The following is a 20,757-nucleotide window of genomic DNA, read 5'->3' on the forward strand; positions in this document are numbered from 1 at the left end:
TTCCGGTGGGCTGCTGGGAACCGAATGATCCTCTAGTATATTTTATCCTACCCTCTATTGTCGTTAGCTTTCCTGTCTGCGTATATAACGACGCTAAAATTTATTTTCACTAATTTGTATCTAATACCATTGCTTGTTTTAACAAGCAACACCTATAATTCCTGCCGACACAGTCATTACGCGAGCAATTATCAGTTCGATATAAACATTAGTTTTCGCCAATTAGATAATCAAACAGCGCGAAAACATGCAATCCAAAGACATATCGCAACAGGAAGCCTTATCCCAAAGCAGACGTCGCATAATTTGGACATACTTTCGCGCATAATATAGCGATACCTTCTACAAAGCTGTAATGATTCACTATCGCATCCAATTAACGCGAAAGAAACTTTCAGACATCCTCTCCGATACGAAAAAAAAATTTGAGAAAATAAAGTTACACGTTAATTAATACAGATTACGCATAACCTCAGGCTCTGCGTATCTGGATCTTTTTATAGGCTCGCAAATTAATATTACAACGGCGTATCCTGTTTTTACACACACTTGATTAAAATTCCAAAATTAATAAATTCATAATCTAGATGCATTATAAAGAACAATTATTTATATTGTCGCGCCGTTGCATCGTCGGCGTAGAAAACAGTTTGATCGATAATTCGTTTCTACGTCACGTGGGTTCAGCCGAGCGTAAAATTCCTGGTTAATATACACTCATGACTCGCCGCGCTAACGTAGCGTCAACGTTTTGTTCAGCTTCGACTAGTCAGTTTTATTAATAATAACGCGATACGCTATATTGTTGGCCTTTGAAACATGGGTAACGCCGAGAGCAACGTCACCAGCGGCGTGAAAAAACAGACGGATGCAGGTGCGATCGCCCTGTACAAACTCGTTGATCTCAAAGGTACATACCGCGAAACGCTTGTTATTGCTTCGTTGTTTATTTACTCGTTTTATGCGTCGGCATATGTGGCGCAGGTGGTGGTCTGCTGGTGGACATGATGAAGCGGGCCTCGCAAACGAAACAGTACGCTGAGATAGATCACGCAATTAGGACAAAAGTCGAGCCGTTTCTGTACAACGGAGGCAAAGGCAAGTGGATACCCATAGCGAAACTGGTGCTCTTGAGGAATAAAGAAAGGGGGAGACACAAAATGGTCAGGGCTTTTTGGTTCGTTCGATTAGCCATTGTTACACTTCGTTAAATGGGATATGCGATCGTTGCAGTTACCCGTGCTCAAAGCCATGGAGAAGCCCGAGGACTACGATATCGATAAGGACATGGCTAACGACCCGGAGCCGGATGAAAACACAATCGGTATGATGATTATGAAAATTCTATCGAGTCGTAAATTGAAAAATTTAAACGAATTCTGCTACGACGTCAGACAAGAGTAAATACAAGCTCGTCTGTTGGACCCTGAGCGACAGAGGAGCAGTGGGCGAGACGATTCTGCATCTCTGCATGCTCAACGCCACGCAGCTCCACGCGGATCTGGCGAAGAGGCTGCTGCGCTTCTATCCGAACCTCATCAACGACATTTACATCGATGACGAATACTACGGTATAGCGATCTTTTTACCTCGTAATTACTTTTGAAAAAATTTTTTTTTTTTTAATTTCCAGGAGAGAACGTCCTGCACATCGCGATAGTGAACGAAGACCCGTCGATGGTGAAATTCCTGCTGGACAGCGGAGCGAACGTGAACGAGCGTTGCTGCGGCAACTTCATGTGTCCGGAAGATCAAAAGGCTTCTAGGAACGACAGCGTCGAGCATGAATGGGTCTGCGTATGCTCGGAAACCAACTACGATGGGTAATTCATTAGCCAACGGTTTTTATGCGATTCGCGTGATTCGATGCGATGATTACTCATTTGAATTTTACTCTGAAAAAAAATGCTTCATTCGAGAGAGTCTAAAATTAGAAGTGATTGTATAATTCTTTAGAATTTGCTTTCTGTGTATAGTATACAGACTTTATCTTACTTTGAAATGATTGATTAATCCGACTCGATACAACAGTTACGTCTACTGGGGCGAGTATCCTTTGAGCTTCGCAGCCTGTTTGGATCAGGAGGAATGCTACCGGCTGATACTAGCCAAAGGCGCCGATCCAGATAGCCAGGACACGAACGGCAACACCGTTCTCCACATGCTCGTCATTTACGAAAAGCTCGTGAGTTTAACAAAAGTATTTCGAAAGAAAATATGCCAAGTAACTACAACGAAAAAAAAGTCGTTACGCATACTTCACCGGTGCCCCGAAAAGCTCAACCTTCGAGTTCCAAAAAACTGACCGAAGTAAACAGCTATTAGCGCTGCACTTTTTGCAGTCCAAACAATAACATTACAGGCACGCAGGGAGCTTTCTCCGACGACGAAAACACACACAGACACCCATCGCACTTGTTTCATCGCTGCGAAAACAAAATTCGTGTATTTTTAGTGCGGGCTCGCGAAAAATCGACTGTCGTTCCCGCAAAGAAAACATCGCTTTTTCTCTCCGCCGCGAGATTTTTTAAATAAACTCGTTATCGTAAACTCTCGCGCGCGTCAGCGACCTGGATTCTCTCGCAAACTCTTCTCTCTTTTTTCCATCATTCTCACATACGCGCGCTCGTATTTTCGGCGTCGCGAATTTGCTCTTTAAATTTAGCGCTTTTTTTCTTTGAAGCCGCAAACGCTATTAGCCTATACCTGACGAAGCTTGTTCGCGTATGTGTCGGTCTTAAAATACACTTACGATCGTTTCTTGTTGTTATTATTACGGATGAAGTCGAACGCGAGGAATTTACAAATTACATAGAGTCGCGTGTGGCCTTTCTAATCGATCGCGAGTTGATACCGCTAATCGGTTTTTCTTGTACGATAATATACGCATAACGAGAAAATTGCGCGTTGTCTCGAGAGCTTCCGAGAATCGGTTGTACGATAAAGTGACTGCATCTAATCCAGAATAAACGTTTTCCGCACACAGGAAACCTTCGACATGGCCTACGAGGTCGGTTCTTCCTTGTCGATACGAAACGTCCTGCAACTGACACCTTTAACGCTAGCCGCCAAACTCGCGAGGGTGGAGATGTTCTTCCATATTCTGAACATCGAGCGCGAGATCTACTGGCAGATCGGTAGCATCACCTGCGCGGCTTATCCGCTTTCTCAGATCGACACTATCGACGTGGACACCGGAAAGATCAGCAACAACTCGGCGTTGAATTTGGTCGTTTTCGGTGTGGGTATTCACGTGACGAAACCTTATTATGAAATTAGAGCGAGAGATCGACGGCCGTTTGTTCGCAGGATAAAGAGGAGCATCTCAAACTGCTGGAAGGCGTGCTGATCGATCTACTGAACGCAAAGTGGAATACTTTCGTCAAGTCCAGGTATTACGCTCAATATGCGCTTATTAAAGGCGATGATTCAATCGCGAGTGCTTCAACGTGTAATTTTCATAACGAGGAAGTAGTTTGTCTTCTTCGTCCACGATCGATCGATTAACGTTACGCCTATAACGACCGCAGGTTCTACCAGCAGTTCTACCTCTTCTTCTGTTACTTCATCCTCTCGCTGATAAGCTGCACCCTCCGACCTGGTCCCATAACGAAGACCGACGCTCCAACCACGACACCACATCCCATGAACGACACGAGCATCGAGTCCATCACTCCGACCTCGGAACCTTTAGAGCTGCAGACCTTGTCGTCGCTTCTGGCGAAAAACTTGGCCGAACAACTCGTCATGGGTATGAAGATGTACGGCAACGTCTCCGAGGACTCACTCGCGAGGATAAGTCTCCAGGTGGCTTCAAACATCAGCGGCTCGATCAAGGACATCTGGACGAGGCAGAACCTCACGAGCAACGACACCGACTACGTCGATATCGCAGGAGGTCTGTACGCGGACGTCAACGAGACCAGCGCGAGTGATCCCTTCGATTTGAACGCGAGCGATATCGTGATTCTTAAGAAGGGAAAGAAGGAACTCGATGACTGGTAAGTATCACTCTGTTGTCGTTAGAATAGACGATTAGAAAAAAAAACACTCGCGAAGGACTCGCGTATCCACAACAATGCTGTAATCTCACAGTCAATAAAAAAACGTCTTCAAGGTGGGATGACCTAACCGAAGACTGCCGACTCATGCAGATGAACAGTACCTCGGCGAAAATCCGCCTGACGGCCGAGATATTCATGGAATTCGGCGCTATACTTTACATATGCGCTGCGCTCCGAGAGGCGAGGTTCCTCGGGCTCAACATGTTCATCGAGAATCTCGTAACAATCCATTGTTGTTCTTCCGCGTGTTTATCGTTTACGCATACATAATCCGTTTGATAATTATACAGATGACGGCTCCGTCGCGCGTCATGTTTCTCTTCTCCTGCTGCATCCTCCTGTCCTTTCCGTTTCTGAGGATGTCCTGCGCCGACGAGGTCGAGGACATACTCGCTGTAGTGGTGATGCTCACGACCGCGCCCTACTTCCTCTTCTTCTGCAGAGGCTTCAAGACCGTCGGGCCCTTCGTCGTCATGATCTACAGGATGATCATGGGTGACCTGCTCAGATTCGTCTCGATCTATCTGGTCTTCGTCATGGGCTTCTCTCAAGGTATGCATATCGCTGCTCTGACACGGTTTCCTTAATTGGAAGGCGAAGACAAGGGTCGAGTGCGCTTTTGATCATGATGTGCACAATACGCGTGTGTGACTAACGAGTTTAAAAATAAGCGCTCGCAACGTTGTCGAGAAATGTCAAACATACGTGTTCTTGGCAATCAATCCTGAATATTATGCAAAGCGCGCGTGTCATCAGCGCCGAACAAGAAAGAATTCTGTTTGCTCCCTCAATTCGTCCAATTGTCCTAAATTATTCAAAAACGAAAGAACGAAATCTCCCCCTCAATCAGCTCCACTTGCCAGCAGCCACATCCCAATTAAAATCCCCCGACTCCGATACACCCACGCCAAGGTCGATCAGCTGTATACACTCTATATACGCAACGGATTAGGTAATCGCGAGTTTACGCATTTTCTACTCTCACCGGCTGAATCACCGCCTATGCGCCGCTGCGAGAAATGGCAGCGTGCCACAGTTCGCGCGTTTTTCGCGTGCCGATATATAGTCGCGTCGACGATGAATCAGCCCGCGTGGAATTTCGAGCTTTTCGGGGGATTATACGAGCTTCTCTTCATTAACATTTTTTTAACGACTCGCGAGGCGAGACCATCATCAAGATCTCGCTTAATTGACCCAGTATGAGATGCACATAAAAGAATCATTATCGTCGCGTTTATTTCTGAACTTCTTAGTTGGCGTGAAAAATTCGGTATTTTCCGCGATGCCCGTCCGCAAAAAACTAGGTCAGCACGTGATTGTCATACTTACACTCTCTGTTGCAGCTTACTACATAATCTTCCTGTCGTTCGACAATCCGATCACGCCCGAGGGTGTCGACGACAGCAAAGCTAATCCACTACCGTCAGCCATGGAGAGCATCATGGCGATGTTCCTCATGAGCATGACGAATTTCGGCGATTACTACGACGCTTTCGAGAACACCGAGCACGAGATGTTGGCCAAGGTGAGCGCATTCCACTGCTGCTTAAATTTTCTTCGCGCGATCGTCTTAACTAATACAGCCTTTGACGCTCGTTTTTTTTTTTTTTTTTGGGCCGACGTGTTGTTTACTCTGGAAATTTGTGTGCGCGTGTTGCAGTGTCTCTTCGTCGTGTATATGGCCATTGTGTCGGTTCTACTGGTGAACATGCTCATCGCTATGATGGGCAATACCTACCAGAAGATCGCTGAAACGAGGAACGAGTGGCAGAGACAGGTGCGTAAGTGGTGGTAATGACTGTTTGGGTTATTTTCGGAAGATTTTAGGATGATTTTCGTGCTTGCGAGATTTTCTTAACTGATGGGCAGTAGCGTCTTGAAACTTTTCTATATTCGTGCTTTTGTACTGTGTACAGTGGGCTAGGATAGTTCTCGTGGTGGAGAGAGGAGTAGCCCCGGCGGAGAGATTGAAGAAACTGAACGTTTACTCGCAACCGATGTCCGATGGGCGTAAGGCATTGGTACTGAGGTTGAATCAAACTGTAAGGATGATTTAGTAGTACGAATGCCGATTTTCACTCGAAAAATAGAGGAAATCGCTGAGAAAACGAAATTTCAATATTCCAGGACAAAGATAAGGAGGAGATGAAGGACATCCTGGAAATGAAGAGGATACACATAAAATCGATAAAGAGACGCAAGGACAAGCTGCAGAAGGCGAAAGAAGACGCTGAAAAGCTCCAGCAGCAGATGGCCGATAAGGACAATAAGGACAAAGCCGTTATTATACAATGAGAATTTTTCTATGTATATAATAAAGCGCTCTTGTAAATATATTCAATACGAGTTGTTTCATTGACTACAATCACGTCTCGCTTGAAAACTATCCGGCGTAACTCGATCCATCGTATCCACGCTCGTCAAACATCTCACCGTAACTATGACAACGACACCACAGCTTGGAAACGCAATACGACGCAGTTCGCGTTTTCCTCAGAGACGATCATCCCTCCGAAAAAAGATGAGCAATCTAAAAAAACCGATAGACTTCAAAATGCTGGAGAACGAGCTGGACAGGGCCTTGAGAGCCGACGAATTGTACAAATTGCAAAACGACGCTAAACTCCGGGCGATCGAACAGCGAGTTCCATCATACGATCATTTCCGCGACATGGTAAGCTCCCCTTCGATATTTTTCAATTTTTCAAATTATAAGTTCGTTTCTATAAACAAAACAGGTGCAAGCGGCGCATCTCAGGCCGCTGGAACGTTCGGAGATGCAAAAGAAGGCCGACGTCTCTTGGAACCATTGTTACAGCAAAAGCGACGACGAGGAGATCCTAAAAATTTACGGTCCGCCGAACGACGGCCGTTGCGATAACGTTTTCGAGAGTACCGAGCCGCAGAACAGCGCGGAATTTCTGAAGAACTGGAAAAACTTGTCGGATCACAGCCACAAGCTCGAGTACCTGCTCCGATTTAGGTGAGCGTATTATATTTATGGAAAATTAGTGAACGGTTAATGACGCGACAAAAATTAGAGATTATTATGATTGCAGGAAAGGCCTGAGAGAGAAGTTTTTCAAAGTCGAGGTGCCGTCGGAATTTCTCGAAGAATTTTTCAAACTCAGCCTGGACGTCTGCTCGCCGGACGTATTTTTAGAGGTCGTTGAAATCCTGCGGATTTTCACCGAGTGTAACAGATTCGCATTGAGTTTGGCGATGATATCAGAATCGGGAAAAAATTGCTTGCAGCTCTTGTTTGAGAATTTCGCTGCTTTCGCTAGGAATAGCGCGGAGACCGAGACCGTCGAACGTCTCATGAGCAAGTATTGCGTTTCTCTGTAACGGTCACTGATTAGAATGTACGATTTGAAAAAAAAAAACTAATAACATCTCTTTTATCGACGTTTTTATTCGCGTCTGTGCTATTTTCAAGAGTGTATGTAAAAATAAATATCTCCAAACAATAACAATGAAAAAACAAAAAAATTCTATTCTCGCATGCAGCATGATAAAAGCCCATTCAGCCGACTGCGCGGCGAGTCGTGAGCACCGCGTTTCGCAACAGTAGATAAGGCTGCTGCACTGCTTCATCTTATTCCCCGAACCCCGCCCGCATATCGCTGAATTAAAAACGTCGAGTCCTTACGCAACGTTGCGCAACCCTAAAAGGCCCATATATGACACGATCAGCGCACACATCCAAATTCGAGAAAATCTAGGCGCGGCGCACGCATACTCCCCGGCGCGTCAACTCTCTCAAAATGCGCCACCCACACACTCGCGCAATCGATATCTGGCGCGTGCATCGAGCCTCGCTCTATATACCTATGCGCGCAAGTAGCACATTGCTCCGCCTCTCCGATAAAAACGCACAATATCTTACCCAAGACGCTTCTGAATTCCGCGCGAGAGATAAGCTGCGCCGAGCAAAGTTCGTCTACATACGAATTGAAGTCGTGCAACAACTAAGCATCATCCAGCTGTGGCTTATAGGTACGATACTACTATGAGCGAGAAAGTGAACGGTCGAAGTAGTGATCAGCCGAGCAAGACGTCCGCCGCCGCCGCCGCCGCCGCCGCCGCTGTGTATCAGTGTTTGTTTACGAGACGATAAAAGTGGACTTAGCAGCAGCAGCAGCAGCAGCAGCATACGATAGTCTATATTTCGGGGGAGATTGATGAGTCGCGAGGCGGGAAATTGGCGCTCGATCGCCGCGGAGAATCATCATCGTCAGAAGCTGGAGCTGATAATAATAGTCGATCCAGATGCGGGGCGCGACGATGAGGTTAGAGGAGATGCCGCTGCGGCTAAACACCGAAGAGAGAGACTTTGAGATGGACGAGGAGACGGACTACCTCCTGCAGCCGCCCGAGGATAGCATCCGCATGATGGCCGGGAACAGGAACCGACACAGGAGGCTCTCCAAGTGCTCAACCTTCTTCAAGCACGTACTCTGTGGGTGAGTCTGACTATTTCACACAAGTATAGTCATCTCCACGTCGTTTTACGCTGTTGTGTGTGGTTTTGTAGGTTAGTTTTTTTCTGGCCCCTTATCAGCTGATAATCGCCCGGGACGTAATCGCTCTTGTGTGCGCGCGGTGTTTTTTTTTTGTAGAGGTCCAGATGGATCTGGGCCACGGCTTGACTGACGTCACTTCGCCGACGCGCGCGGTGTTTATTTCGGTGGCGGAATCTCGCCGTCGTCTGCTGCTGGACTGCGGCTTCTCCTATTTTTAACTCTCCAGAGGCCAGAAAGCGTATATCCGAACAGTTGTTTGCCCCTTATCACAGAGGCGATTGCGTCCGTTCTGCTAGTATACTTACGTTCCCAACATTTCGTTGTTTGTACACAAACCCCCCCGAAATTTACGTTTCCTCGCGTGAATTATAGGTTAGAAGTAGAACACGAATGACGTGCACTGTGTATCGCGAGGTAAACAAGGCGCTCTATTGTAACGCAAAAACAATACCGGCTATTTAAAAACATCTCGAAATAACAACGAGCAACAAATCAAATTCAAGAGGAAAAAAAACGCAACTATTATCATCCGTCGTCGAGGCAGAAAACGCGTGCTCGCGAAATCGCCAAATTCGCGCGCATATGGTTAGGCTCGTCTTGCGCACTGCGCGTCCTCTATGGCCGAGCGAGTTTGACACTGGTCGATCTGACGTCATATCTTTGACTATGTGTGTTCGCGGAGTCGAAGCTGGCTAAAACGCCATCGCTGCAGCAGCGCTGGTTTATCAATAAAAAAAAACTCTCCGCCTCCGCAGTCGCGATCGCGCGACTCCTCCTCTCCTGGCAAACAGTGTGTAAACATACAACATAATAAAAAGAGTGTAACGCAGACATCGTTGCGGGATAATCATCTTGAGGTGTATAAAGTTACAAAGGGCGGTTTGCGGGGCCGCCGCAGGTGTGCCTGAATGTTCGAGATGGAGAATCAGAGCCACAACATGATTCGTCTGTCGAAGGAGGATATACCGTTGATAAGCAAACCGCGACATGGCAGCTCGTGGACGAGGTGACGTATTTATAGAGGAGAAAGAGAGAGAGAAGCCGTGTGTCAGTAATCGATTACACACAGCGAACTCGAGACTATAATACACGCACGTTATATATATATATATATATACATGTATATTGTCTGTCTCTGTCTATCTTTATGACTCTACGTCTTTTAGCCCATCAGCAGCAGGTTTTTTCGCGCGTCTCTAGGTAGTGAGGTGCGAGCCTCTGAGTCACACACAAACTCCGCCTAATAAACTCTTGCAGTGCATTATAAGCTCGTCGTCAGTCTAGAGCTGCTCTGTGTCTCTGCGCGTGTGTGCAGGGTGATATTAAGGTCCTCCGCCGCGTATATGTATACGTATATAGGTACAAATGTGCAGCTATAGAGCGCACTGAAAAAGCGTATATATACACACACACAGACACCATATCGATGGAGAGACTGCGACGTTTCCGAGCGGCCCTTGGCCGATTCTTTCGACGACTGTAATTCCTTTTTTTGATAGAACTTTTTTAATATGCTATACTTTATATACTTCTCTGCCTATTATCCTTTTTTCCACTTCGCATCTGTACTTATACTTTCTCAACCAAGTGTTTTATTTTACTTATTCATAGCGCTGTACTCTCTCTATATGTGTGTAGGGGATCGGTGCACATTCAGAAGGTTTTACCCTCTGCTTTAGGTGCATGCACACTCGGTTCGCAAGTCGACTCTGTAGACACTGTTGAACAAGTATACTTGTTTTGATTGTTGGTACCGTAGATGCCAAGATCTCCATCCTGTAGATATTGTCTGTATTTGAAAGCAAATTTATACCCCCTTGCGAGTTATCATTGAACATCTTATGTGATTCACATAGTGATGTGTACTCTTGGGTATCTTTGCGCTGATTCACCAATAGCTTTATCGAACACGTCATGTCACTGATAATCTATCTTCAAAAGTTAGATTTCTTTTGGTATATCTTGTTAGTTCACTGTACCGAGCATGCGAACGAGTTGCCATGAGACCTTAATGCAAACATCTTTATTATTTCTTTACCCATATAGTATTTTTATGGCTTCTTACTATTACTATGATTACTACAATCACTATTTCTATTATTACTGTTAATACTGTAAAAGCCACTACCATCACCAATGCTTTGTTGTGACACGCATTTTATCTAAGGGTTATTAAACATTGTATTGTATTTTGTTTAATGCCAAGTTCTAACATGAGGAATACTTAGTGTGTATTCCCGATGCCTTATTTTTGTTCTTCTCTTTCCACATACAATTTCTTCATGATATTATCTTACAGGTGCTGCACATGGATGTGGCGAAGATGCTGCAAAGAGAAAGAGCTAAGAGCAAGGACTATACAAATTGGTCAACCCATGTATGAAAAGTTTCCAACAAATGTTATTCGTAACCAGAAATATAGCATAATCACTTTCTTACCCATGGTTTGTACCCCATATGTTTGCATAACAGCAGATTTTCTTATGAAACAAAAAACTGACATTCTATTTTTTCCATTCATTAGGTTCTATTTCAACAGTTCAAATTCTTTCTTAATCTATATTTTCTACTGATGGCTATTTCTCAATTTATACCAGACATTAGAATTGGATATTTATATACATATTGGGGACCATTGTGCTTTGTTCTGGCAGTGACGCTTTGTAGAGAAGCTGTGGATGACTTCAGAAGGTACAAGAGGGACAAAGAAGTAAATGGTCAGAAATATCACAGATTGGTCAAAGGTTTTAGTGCACCGGAGAAGGTGCCAAGCTCAAAATTGAGAGTTGGAGATCTGGTATGGTTACCTTGATTGAAAAGCTGATATATTCAGCAAATGGATTCAATGCTAATAAGAATCATTTCGATTAAACAGGTCATTGTAGAGAAAGGTCAAAGGGTACCTGCTGATCTTGTTCTGCTGAGGACAACTGAGAAATCTGGAGCCTGCTTTGTGAGAACTGATCAACTGGATGGTGAGACGGACTGGAAACTACGTTTGGCAGTACCAACAACACAGAAATTAGATTCAGATGCTCAACTATTTGATATTAAAGCTAGTCTTTATGTGGAGAAGCCACAGAAAGATATTCACAGTTTCATCGGTACTTTTACAAGAGTAAGTATTGAAAATATCCACTCATTTATACACACTTGATTGTAAAAATTAATTTACATTTATCGCCACAGTATGATGGATATAGCAGTGAAGAAAGTCTTGGAGTTGACAATACATTATGGGCAAACACGGCGATAGCATCAGGTTCAGCCCTAGGTGTTGTTGTTTACACAGGTCAAGAAACAAGATCATTGATGAACCATTCTGCTCCAAGATCGAAAGTCGGTTTGCTAGATGAAGAGATCAATCAGCTAACAAAGGTACGGTAAAAATCATTCAGTTTGATCCAATTAGTTTGAAAATTGATCGCAATACTAATCGCTGCTAATTTTATTGCTTAGGTTTTGTTCTGCGCTGTAATTGGTTTAGCTTTAGTTATGATGTGCCTGAAAGGATTTAGCGGCCCGTGGTATCGCTACATGTTCCGTTTTGTACTGCTATTTTCCTACATAATTCCAATCAGTCTTCGAGTAAATCTGGACATGGGTAAAACGTTCTATGCATGGTGCATACAAAGAGACAAGGACATTGCTGGCACTGTTGTAAGAACTACCACGATTCCTGAAGAGCTCGGTAGAATATCTTATTTACTGAGTGACAAAACTGGAACGTTAACGCAAAATAAAATGGTCTTTAAGAAATTACATTTGGGAACTATTTCTTACGGACAAGACTCATTTGATGACGTATCGTCCGTTCTGAGTACTTTCTATACTGTGGATTCCGAGTCTTCTCCAGTAAAAGTTGTAGTTACCGGTACTCATTCCGGAAAAGTCAGGAGATCAGAAAATACAAGAGTTTATGAAGCAGTTCATGCCTTAGCTTTGTGTCACAATGTTACACCTGTTTATGACGAAGTTAACAATAAAGATGTAGCCAGCAAACTTACAGATACAGATAGTATTGAAACGGTTGAAACTAGTTCAGTGCAAAGGTATTTGCAACGGTTTAATCTTAATTACTTATAAAACTGATAATTATTCTGTTTTGAGGACTAACGAATTTTTTTAAATTTTCAGTCAACCAGAAGCAGAACAAAGCTATTGTCCTCCAGAGCAAGGGCTTACTTATCAAGCTTCTAGTCCAGATGAAGTAGCACTAGTCAAGTGGACTGAGGAAGTAGGATTAGCCCTAGTAAAACGAGATTTAAATACTATGCAACTCAAAGCTCCAAATGGAAAATTGCTAAACTACACGATTTTGCAAATTTTTCCATTTACTTCCGAAACAAAGAGAATGGGGGTTATCGTTAAAGACGAAACAACGAACGAAATCACTTTTTACTTGAAAGGTGCTGACGTTGTGATGGCTGGAATCGTACAATACAACGATTGGCTTGAGGAAGAATGTGGCAACATGGCTAGAGAAGGCTTCCGAACTCTTGTTGTAGCTAAAAAGAATCTAACTGAAGAGCAATATCTAGACTTCGAGGCAAGATACAATGCCGCAAGAATGTGCGTGACTGATCGTGTATCTAGAGTCGCTGCGGTAATCGAAAGTCTCGAAAGAGAAATGGAATTACTGTGTGTCACAGGAGTCGAAGACAAATTACAAGACAAAGTTAGGTCAACATTGGAGTCATTGCGAAATGCAGGAATAAAGGTAATCAATCATTTTCTCGGTATACGTTTAATCAAACGCAACGAACAATATTAATAATAATTTGTCTTCTTACAGATCTGGATGTTGACGGGAGATAAATTGGAGACCGCGACGTGTATCGCCAAATCTTCTAGATTAGTTTCGCGTACGCAAGGTCTTCACGTTTTTAAATCAGTGGTCACTAGAACAGACGCTCATTTGGAGCTTAATATATTTAGAAAGAAGCAAGATTGCGCTCTTGTCATAAGCGGCGATTCTCTCGAAGTGTGCCTACAGTACTACGAAGATGAATTTTTGGAGCTTGCGTGTGGTTCTCCAGCCGTAGTTTGCTGCCGCTGCTCGCCTACGCAGAAAGCCGAAGTAGTTAGTTTGATACAGAGGCATACTGGCAAGAGAACTGCAGCTGTCGGAGACGGTGGCAACGACGTCTCGATGATCCAGTCAGCCGATGCCGGTATAGGTATAGAAGGTCTCGAAGGTAGACAAGCCTCGTTAGCTGCTGACTTCTCAATTCAACAGTTCAGTCACTTGGCGAACTTGCTATTGGTGCACGGTAGACGAAGCTACAAACGATCTGCTGCGTTAAGTCAATTTGTTATACATCGTGGTCTAATTATTTCGACAATGCAGGCGGTGTTCTCTGCAGTGTTTTACTTCTCGTCGGTACCGCTCTATCAAGGTTTCTTGATGGTTGGGTAAGTATTCAAATTAACCAGTCATCCGTGAACTCGTGTCTCGCTTAGCGTACTAACATCATTATTCAATACTGTTCACAGATATGCGACGATATATACAATGTTCCCTGTTTTCTCTCTCGTTTTGGATAAGGATGTTTCCGGAAAAATTGCACTGACTTTCCCAGAGCTCTATAAAGATTTGAGTAAAGGGCGTTCTTTGTCCTATAAAACATTTTTTATGTGGGTCTTAATAAGCATCTATCAAGGTAAAAAAACAGGGATTATTCTTTTTTGTTTTAACGCCAAGATGTATTTTAAGAAATTCAGCAGCATACGATTTTTCATTTCAGGTGGCGTCATCATGTACGGTGCATTAATCATGTTTGAAGACGAGTTTATCCATATTGTCGCTATCAGCTTTTCGGCATTAGTGTTGACCGAATTGATCATGGTTGCTCTGACCATAAGAACATGGCATCACATAATGGTTCTTGCAGAGGTGTTTTCTTTGGCCTTATACATGCTATCATTGGTTGTTCTAAAAGACTATTTCGGTGAGTAATTTTGTTTGAAGATTGATGCTGCAGCTACTTCAAAAAGATTTTATAATGATTAATATTTTTAAATTGTTTTTCCAGATGCTGAGTTCATTAAAACGGTAGATTTCTTGTGGAAAGTAGTAGTTATAACTCTCATATCTTGTCTGCCCCTTTACATACTAAAGCTTCTAAGGAAAAAGTTTTCCCCGCCAAGTTACACAAAGTTGTCGTAGAAATCATCGGCAGTATGAAAGAAACTCAATTATCTATTTTTGCCTTGGACACGCGAGATTTCCGAGAAGTTAATAACTTCAAAATCAACGATGCAATTAACTAATTGTTCAATCGTTTTTAAAAAAGCACACTGTGCCCATAAAATGGCATTTGTTACTGATTTTACATTTGCTTGTGATAAAGTTTGAACTCTTCAGTATTTTGTGCAATTACTAAAGCGGGAGATTGATTTTTTGAATAATTTGCTTCACTTGGACGGCTTCCATCATCGATTCATTATTTTTAGAAGTTATTATACGTTCTATACATATGCATACATGGTCAAATCATTCATGACACATCATTATAGCTTATTAATAATATTACTTTTTATAACTTTGGAGAAAATGAAGAGAAATGAATAACGTGTGTACAAATGTCGGAGAAAACAGACTGTGATGGCGTAAAAGTGAACACCGATTGCTGTTCCGCTTATGTAAAAAACATTGACATGATTTTTTTATCAAGCATATTTTGTATTTAATATTCTATCATCTAATGATAAATATCTTTATCAGAAATAATGATATATATTAACAGAAAAGATATAACACTTAAGGAAACCCTAGCAAGCAAACTTATATTACTACAACGGAATATTAATTTTACAAGTAACGTTTAATCAATGTTACACTTTGTAAAGTTAATGTTAATTAACTTTGCATAATTTCACAAACGGTTGAACTACCAAAGATGTTTTGGCATTCATCGAATATCACACATGAATTTGCAAAGTTGCTCAAATTATAATGAAATTTATAAATGAAATAATATCATTGCCGTAGAAACAGAGCCCTAAAATACTGATAAAACAGTTTTTATAATATAAAAGATGCGTCTTTTATAGACTTAAAAGCACGTAGCGGCGAGATTGTAATCATGGTGAAACGTGATAGATGAAATAGTTCTTAATAGACATGTTTTGTTTAATGTATCATATATTTGTAATTAATTTATGGAGAAATAAAAATAATATATTCGTTCTTATGTCTTTAATTATTATACAATATATTACAAAATCATGAATTACCAATTGTGAAATGGAGTTACCGAATCACTATATTTAGCTGTTCTGCAGCTGCTTTTTCTATTTGCTTGTGAATTTGATTTACCTCTTCTTGACTGAGAACCTTCTCCATATGTCTATATACAATTTTGTAACAATGGGAAGCCTTTTTTGTCTTTGGGTGAACAAATTCATCAATCAACATGATTTGCTCAACCATGTCTCCTCCAATTTCTCTAACAAGATCATAAAAGTCATTTGAACAGTATGGAGTATCTTGAGGTAGCCAAAAGCTGATGTCATTGTAGCACTGTGGATAGATACTCACAGGCTGAAAAATATAAGTATAATTTGAAATGCTTGGACCTATGGTTGAAATTTAATGTACATGGGTAGTTATAGAACATACCTTGTATGTAATTGCTTTATTGACATCGTCAGTAATGAATTGATTTAAGAAACCAGGATCAGTGCTCCAAAATAGTCTTATGTCAGGAATAGAATACAAACACATGGCAAGCCTCTCAAGACCTAGACCAAAAGCCCATCCAATCCTATCCACAGTACCGGCCTTCTGTAAAATTTCTTGACGAATTATTCCACAGCCAAGTACCTCTAGCCAATTGTTATTGAAAAAAACTTCTAGTTCCCAAGATGGATGAGTAAAGGGAAAGTACTGATCTACCCATCGGTACTTGATATCTGAAGACAGAGAACCAAATAAGATTTATGGTGGAGCTGGGATTTTTGATTATATTTTTTTTAATATTTACCTTTGCCAAATAGTGATTGGGCCAAACCAACAAGTGCCTGCTTCAAATCATGTTCCATAATTTTAACCGACTCCAAGGAATGGCATGCTTGCTTATCAGCACTTTCAACACCTCTGTGCTCAAAAATACTCAACTTGTTAGAATCCTTAACATTTTGAAAGACTTCTTCTGTGGTGCATAGTCTCACACCATCAACTTGGTGGAAAACTGGGTAATGCGTGGAGTCAATTTCGTCTCTTCGATAAACATCACCAATAACTAGAAAGTTATCCAGGCCCATTGCAATCAGTTCAGCTTGGTGAGCAGTGGTGTGAGCTCTTAGCAAAGTTTCCTGATTTACAAAATAGCAGTCGCTCTTTTTTCTACTGGGATGATCTGGAGGCACCAGTAACGAATCAAAATTTTGAGCAGTGGTGACGATTGGTCTCAAATTGTCATAGACACTGAATAAAGGGTTTCCTACACGATTGCTGTAAGTTCTGTAAAAGTGGTTGACGATGCACTGTCTGACATGTGAGAGAGGATGATTCTTGGTCACATGCAAGTTCTTGCCCAATTTGGAAATGATTTTTGGAGTTATATTAGTCCAGTCGTCTGTTGGATATTTTTGTCCCAGCAGTTCTATGGATCCCAAAGACTTGTTCGCTTCAGGGGCTGTGGAATACGTTCTACAGATTATTTTCCTCTTATATTTTTCTGCAGCTAGCAGAATACGATACCTGAAAAAAAAACGCAAATATTGTATATCTATGAATATAATCGCAGTACAAATACATAACGTCGTAATAGCAAAATTGTCATTTAACTCACACTCGTATTCCCATATTGACAATTTGTTATGCAAACAAAAATACGGTTGTTTAAATCACTGTCATCAGCACATTATATTTTCTAACAGAAACATAACAAATATTCTCTCTACCGGTGTGATCGCAAAGGCTGAGCAAAAAACAGCAGTCGACGCGATTGTACTCAAAAATCGACCAAAGAACAACGCAAGTAGTGCCAACCTAGATGAAAACATGGCGTGTAGTCGCACAGCAATTTTAGAGCTTTATCGGAATCTAATAAAAGAAAGTAAGAAGTGGTGCAGTTATAACTACAGGTATATCAAACAATAATTAAGTCTATTTCTCGCTTTATTATAATTTTCGTTTATATCTGTCTTTCGCGTTCTTGGTTGAACTAAATGGTTTTACTTGTTCTAACCTAAAAGTCATGTTCAATCTACAATGCAGTATGTAATTAATACTTATTTACACTATGTAACATCTTGCAACATTCCTTTCTAGAACGAAATCATATCATCGGTTTTATTTATTACAAATAAGTACACCCTTTAATTCATATTTTCCAGAGAATACGCATTGCGGAAAATTCGATACGAATTTCAACAAAATAAATCGCTGCAAGATCCAGCGAAAATCGACGATTGTTACAAAAGGGGATTGGAATCCCTCGATGTTTTAAGAAGACAAGTGACCATTGGAAATCTGTACAAAACCGATAAGCTTGTGATAGAGGTCAATCAGAAATAGGAAAGATATGGAACTGCCGCACGTTTATTTGTTTGTTGCAAGGTACAGCAGTGTATACTTCTGCGGGTATATGCGTGGACTATTTGTGTAAATAAAGGATGAACGATTACGATATTGAAAATACTTAAAAATTATTTAATAAAAGTTAGTTGTGATTTATTAAAATGTCTCTTCTAATATATTACATAGTCGATATGATTTTGAAATAAAATCTTTTACTTTTTATTAAATTTTGTTTTAATCAATTATTTCAATTGTTCAATGAAAAATAATGACTTTTTGTGCTATGTGTTTAAATCAATTTTCTTTAACTATCCTAGTTATAATTTTTAAGTGTTGGTATTGAATAGGGACTTTTCAAGTTACTAGAATCAGCTGTTAATGTCCATCCCTTTTTATCGCTGACTGTCTTTTTCTATTTATTGCTTGACAGATGTCTTTTCCATTAAGAATTAACGTCACGGCTGCCTTGACCAGTTCAGTTTTTAGTTAGATGCAGATGTGAACAATTATTGTTTAGAAATATAGTGCTAGTATTGAACGTTAAAAATGGCAGCTAGAAACCTAACAGAAGCTTTTATTATTATGCGAAACAATGCCTTACAAACAAAACATATATATGCAGAACAGGTAAATAAACAAACTTTACTTTATCAATTTAAAAAATATTTACCACTGATGTATTGATTATTTTGTAAGATGTTAAGCATTGAATCATTCATTATAATAAATAATTCATGTTCCCAGAATTTATCGGATAGAATGGCCCTTGTCGGTCCAGAAAATGTAAGTTCAGATGGTGTGGAATTGAGAGGTATAAATTTGGGCAATACAGCTCCTCCGCCTTGGATAGATTCTTTAGAAGAAACACAATATATTCTCAGTCGCTTGAAGACTAAAGTAGATAGTTTAATAGAATTACAATCAAAACAACTTACCAGGCCTACATTAGATGACAACTCCCAAGTAAGATCAATATTGTTATAACTAAAATTTATCACTTCAACAATATCTTGTAAATGCATTTTTACGTTTTAATTTTAGGAAGAACGCCAAATGGAACAGTTGACTCGTGAGATAGGTAGAGCATTTTCTAGTGGATTTAGACAAGTACAAACAATCAGATCAGCTGCTAAACATGAAACAAAGCATGCAGAGAAGCAGCTTGCAGTAAGTGCAGTAATGGCTCTGTCTTCTGCCTTGCAAGAATTAGGATTGCGCTATCGCTCAGCACAACAGGATTATTTACAAAGTTACTACAACCCCATTTCTATAAATTACTTTTAATTTAAAGCAGTTTACTAGAACGATGTATACTATTTTTTAGAAATAAACTCAAGAGAAGAGAGAAATAGGCTATTTTTTGATGATGAACCATTTAACATGATGAATAAAACAGACTACTGGCTTAATGAATCCACGAGTAGTGAACCTACTTCAAGTATGTGGCAAGGACAACAGCGTCAAGATCATGTTCTCCTCCAGCTTGACGATGTGGAGCAAGATATTAGAATAGCAGTTGAAAGGGAACAGGAGGTAGAAAATATTGTTCAAAGTATTTCGGAGCTTCAAAATGTATTTAAGGTGACTTATCTGTTTCAATTTAATAAAAATTCCATTAAACAAATCGTGAAAAATAAAATTTACTTACTTTTATAATTATTTGCGCAGGAACTCGCGGTTATGGTGCAAGATCAAGGAACTGTTTTAGATAGAATTGATTATAACATGGAACAAACTCAAGTCCAAGTACAAGAAGGGTGCCAACAACTGAAAAAAGCAGAGTCATATAAGACAAGTAATCGTAAAATGTATTTCATTTTGATACTTATAGGATCAATCTTTTCATTAATATTCTTTTATGTCATATTCAAATCTTAGTCACAGTTTTACTCTATCATTTCTGTACATTTTTGAAACTTTATCTTATGTTCTTTAGTCAAAGCCACTCAAACTAAAAGAGTCATAGACTTTTTTTAACGTAACAGGGAAGATTAATGCTTTTTTAATTGAACGTTTAAGTTAAACGTTTGAAAAATAGACTTTTTAGAATTTAGAACTCCGCGAAGGATCTCGGATACTTTTTATCGTCTACATAGTGGAAATATAATTTGGTACATATTCGCATATAATATACATTATAATTCCAGATGTAGAGCAAATAATGCAGTCTATGTACTAAGTTTAAAATAATTTAAAGCTGCTATAGCTTGAATATTTTATGCAAAGGTAACGGCGCTTACGGTTTGAGGAATATGAAATTCAAAAACAGCATTTAGTCATAATTTTAGGATCGTCCGAACAAAATACGCGATATACTTTAAGGAAGGTGGAAACGCTACGTTACATTCAGACTGATCTTTTACTTAAAACATTATTGTCTTATATAGCTGTACTTCTTTTTATTTTTTAAGGAAGTTAGTTGTTATTGATGTCGTCGGTGTCTTTCAACCTTACGAGAATTCCATTATGTATTTAAAAACAAACTATATTCTGGTGAATACCATTGAGATGTAAAACTATATTGAATATAACGCATACCTCGTGTACAAACGTGAAACATAAATTATCAATTGTAAGAAAAGATGACGATGTTGAATGGAAATATAAATATGTTTATGTTACATATAAATAAACTTCG

General features: G+C 40.5%; 6 protein-coding genes across 9 annotated transcripts; 5 read left to right on the top strand and 1 right to left on the bottom strand.

Moving 5' to 3' along the window:
* Positions 1-617: 617 nt before the first annotated feature.
* On the top strand, positions 618-7,472 carry LOC100117331 (nanchung). Of its 2 annotated transcripts, none has more exons than XM_032597315.1 (17): positions 618-910; positions 985-1,163; positions 1,234-1,324; positions 1,395-1,571; positions 1,634-1,823; positions 2,032-2,185; positions 2,987-3,241; positions 3,310-3,392; positions 3,531-4,001; positions 4,118-4,283; positions 4,355-4,616; positions 5,408-5,589; positions 5,725-5,855; positions 5,981-6,106; positions 6,192-6,738; positions 6,803-7,047; positions 7,124-7,472. In XM_032597315.1, the coding sequence occupies exons 1-14, from the start codon at positions 820-822 to the stop codon at positions 5,991-5,993; spliced, it is 2,445 nt and encodes an 814-aa protein (XP_032453206.1). In that variant the 5' UTR covers positions 618-819; the 3' UTR covers positions 5,994-6,106; positions 6,192-6,738; positions 6,803-7,047; positions 7,124-7,472. The 2 variants fall into 2 exon arrangements, with proteins under 2 accessions (XP_032453206.1, XP_001606102.2); XM_001606052.6 differs by having other exon boundaries at positions 632-910; positions 5,725-5,841.
* Positions 6,619-7,412, top strand: LOC103315733 (coiled-coil domain-containing protein 103). Its single transcript, XM_008206105.4, has 3 exons — positions 6,619-6,738; positions 6,803-7,047; positions 7,124-7,412. The coding sequence occupies exons 1-3, from the start codon at positions 6,619-6,621 to the stop codon at positions 7,410-7,412; spliced, it is 654 nt and encodes a 217-aa protein (XP_008204327.2).
* A 455-nt stretch (positions 7,473-7,927) lies between the features above and the next one.
* On the top strand, positions 7,928-15,782 carry LOC100121956 (probable phospholipid-transporting ATPase IIB). 3 transcript variants are annotated; one of them, XM_016982561.3, is made up of 12 exons: positions 9,257-9,596; positions 9,757-10,069; positions 10,890-11,034; positions 11,115-11,387; positions 11,466-11,708; positions 11,780-11,968; positions 12,050-12,642; positions 12,728-13,310; positions 13,386-14,005; positions 14,087-14,253; positions 14,338-14,541; positions 14,626-15,780. In XM_016982561.3, the coding sequence occupies exons 2-12, from the start codon at positions 10,017-10,019 to the stop codon at positions 14,757-14,759; spliced, it is 3,204 nt and encodes a 1,067-aa protein (XP_016838050.1). In that variant the 5' UTR covers positions 9,257-9,596; positions 9,757-10,016; the 3' UTR covers positions 14,760-15,780. The 3 variants fall into 3 exon arrangements, with proteins under 3 accessions (XP_008204324.1, XP_008204325.1, XP_016838050.1); XM_008206102.4 differs by lacking the exons at positions 9,257-9,596; positions 9,757-10,069 and adding an exon at positions 7,928-8,530 and having other exon boundaries at positions 14,626-15,782; XM_008206103.4 differs by lacking the exon at positions 9,757-10,069 and having other exon boundaries at positions 9,186-9,596.
* Positions 15,720-18,197, bottom strand: LOC100121975 (probable phenylalanine--tRNA ligase, mitochondrial). The gene is made up of 4 exons (XM_001605527.5): positions 17,389-18,197; positions 16,579-17,297; positions 16,215-16,507; positions 15,720-16,136 (listed from the first exon to the last, which is right to left on the bottom strand). Exons 1-4 carry the CDS (start codon positions 17,400-17,402, stop codon positions 15,846-15,848), a joined length of 1,317 nt encoding a protein of 438 aa, XP_001605577.1. The 5' UTR covers positions 17,403-18,197; the 3' UTR covers positions 15,720-15,845.
* On the top strand, positions 17,480-18,346 carry LOC116738516 (LYR motif-containing protein 4B). Its single transcript, XM_032597319.1, has 2 exons — positions 17,480-17,683; positions 17,936-18,346. The coding sequence occupies exons 1-2, from the start codon at positions 17,601-17,603 to the stop codon at positions 18,114-18,116; spliced, it is 264 nt and encodes an 87-aa protein (XP_032453210.1). The 5' UTR covers positions 17,480-17,600; the 3' UTR covers positions 18,117-18,346.
* Positions 18,347-18,455: 109 nt separating this feature from the next.
* On the top strand, positions 18,456-20,748 carry LOC100122008 (syntaxin-16). Its single transcript, XM_032597317.1, has 5 exons — positions 18,456-18,746; positions 18,864-19,082; positions 19,161-19,368; positions 19,444-19,700; positions 19,788-20,748. Exons 1-5 carry the CDS (start codon positions 18,666-18,668, stop codon positions 19,995-19,997), a joined length of 975 nt encoding a protein of 324 aa, XP_032453208.1. The 5' UTR covers positions 18,456-18,665; the 3' UTR covers positions 19,998-20,748.
* The last annotated feature ends 9 nt before the right edge of the window (positions 20,749-20,757 follow it).

Source organism: Nasonia vitripennis, chromosome 2 (genome assembly GCF_009193385.2).
Source record: "Nasonia vitripennis strain AsymCx chromosome 2, Nvit_psr_1.1, whole genome shotgun sequence".
In the NCBI taxonomy this organism is placed as follows: Eukaryota; Metazoa; Arthropoda; class Insecta; order Hymenoptera; family Pteromalidae; genus Nasonia; species Nasonia vitripennis.

Bases quoted from the DNA above. Each gene is read 5' to 3' on its own strand.
- LOC100122008 (XM_032597317.1), top strand. From the start codon at position 18,666: ATGGCAGCTAGAAACCTAACAGAAGCTTTTATTATTATGCGAAACAAT. The intron at 19,083-19,160 runs GTAAGATCAATA...TTTTAATTTTAG, and splicing joins CATTAGATGACAACTCCCAA to GAAGAACGCCAAATGGAACA. The intron at 19,701-19,787 runs GTGACTTATCTG...TTATTTGCGCAG, and splicing joins AGCTTCAAAATGTATTTAAG to GAACTCGCGGTTATGGTGCA.
- LOC100121956 (XM_008206102.4), top strand. From the start codon at position 8,337: ATGCGGGGCGCGACGATGAGGTTAGAGGAGATGCCGCTGCGGCTAAAC. The intron at 11,709-11,779 runs GTAAGTATTGAA...TTATCGCCACAG, and splicing joins TCATCGGTACTTTTACAAGA to TATGATGGATATAGCAGTGA. The intron at 12,643-12,727 runs GTATTTGCAACG...TTAAATTTTCAG, and splicing joins GAAACTAGTTCAGTGCAAAG to TCAACCAGAAGCAGAACAAA.
- LOC103315733 (XM_008206105.4), top strand. From the start codon at position 6,619: ATGCTGGAGAACGAGCTGGACAGGGCCTTGAGAGCCGACGAATTGTAC. The intron at 6,739-6,802 runs GTAAGCTCCCCT...TAAACAAAACAG, and splicing joins ACGATCATTTCCGCGACATG to GTGCAAGCGGCGCATCTCAG. The intron at 7,048-7,123 runs GTGAGCGTATTA...TTATGATTGCAG, and splicing joins GAGTACCTGCTCCGATTTAG to GAAAGGCCTGAGAGAGAAGT.
- LOC100117331 (XM_001606052.6), top strand. From the start codon at position 820: ATGGGTAACGCCGAGAGCAACGTCACCAGCGGCGTGAAAAAACAGACG. The intron at 911-984 runs GTACATACCGCG...TATGTGGCGCAG, and splicing joins CAAACTCGTTGATCTCAAAG to GTGGTGGTCTGCTGGTGGAC. The intron at 1,325-1,394 runs GTATGATGATTA...CTACGACGTCAG, and splicing joins GCCGGATGAAAACACAATCG to ACAAGAGTAAATACAAGCTC.
- LOC116738516 (XM_032597319.1), top strand. From the start codon at position 17,601: ATGGCGTGTAGTCGCACAGCAATTTTAGAGCTTTATCGGAATCTAATA. The intron at 17,684-17,935 runs GTATATCAAACA...CATATTTTCCAG, and splicing joins TGGTGCAGTTATAACTACAG to AGAATACGCATTGCGGAAAA.
- LOC100121975 (XM_001605527.5), bottom strand. The intron at 16,508-16,578 runs GTAAATATTAAA...CTCTGTCTTCAG, and splicing joins CCAATCACTATTTGGCAAAG to ATATCAAGTACCGATGGGTA. The intron at 16,137-16,214 runs GTATGTTCTATA...TATATTTTTCAG, and splicing joins ATAAAGCAATTACATACAAG to CCTGTGAGTATCTATCCACA.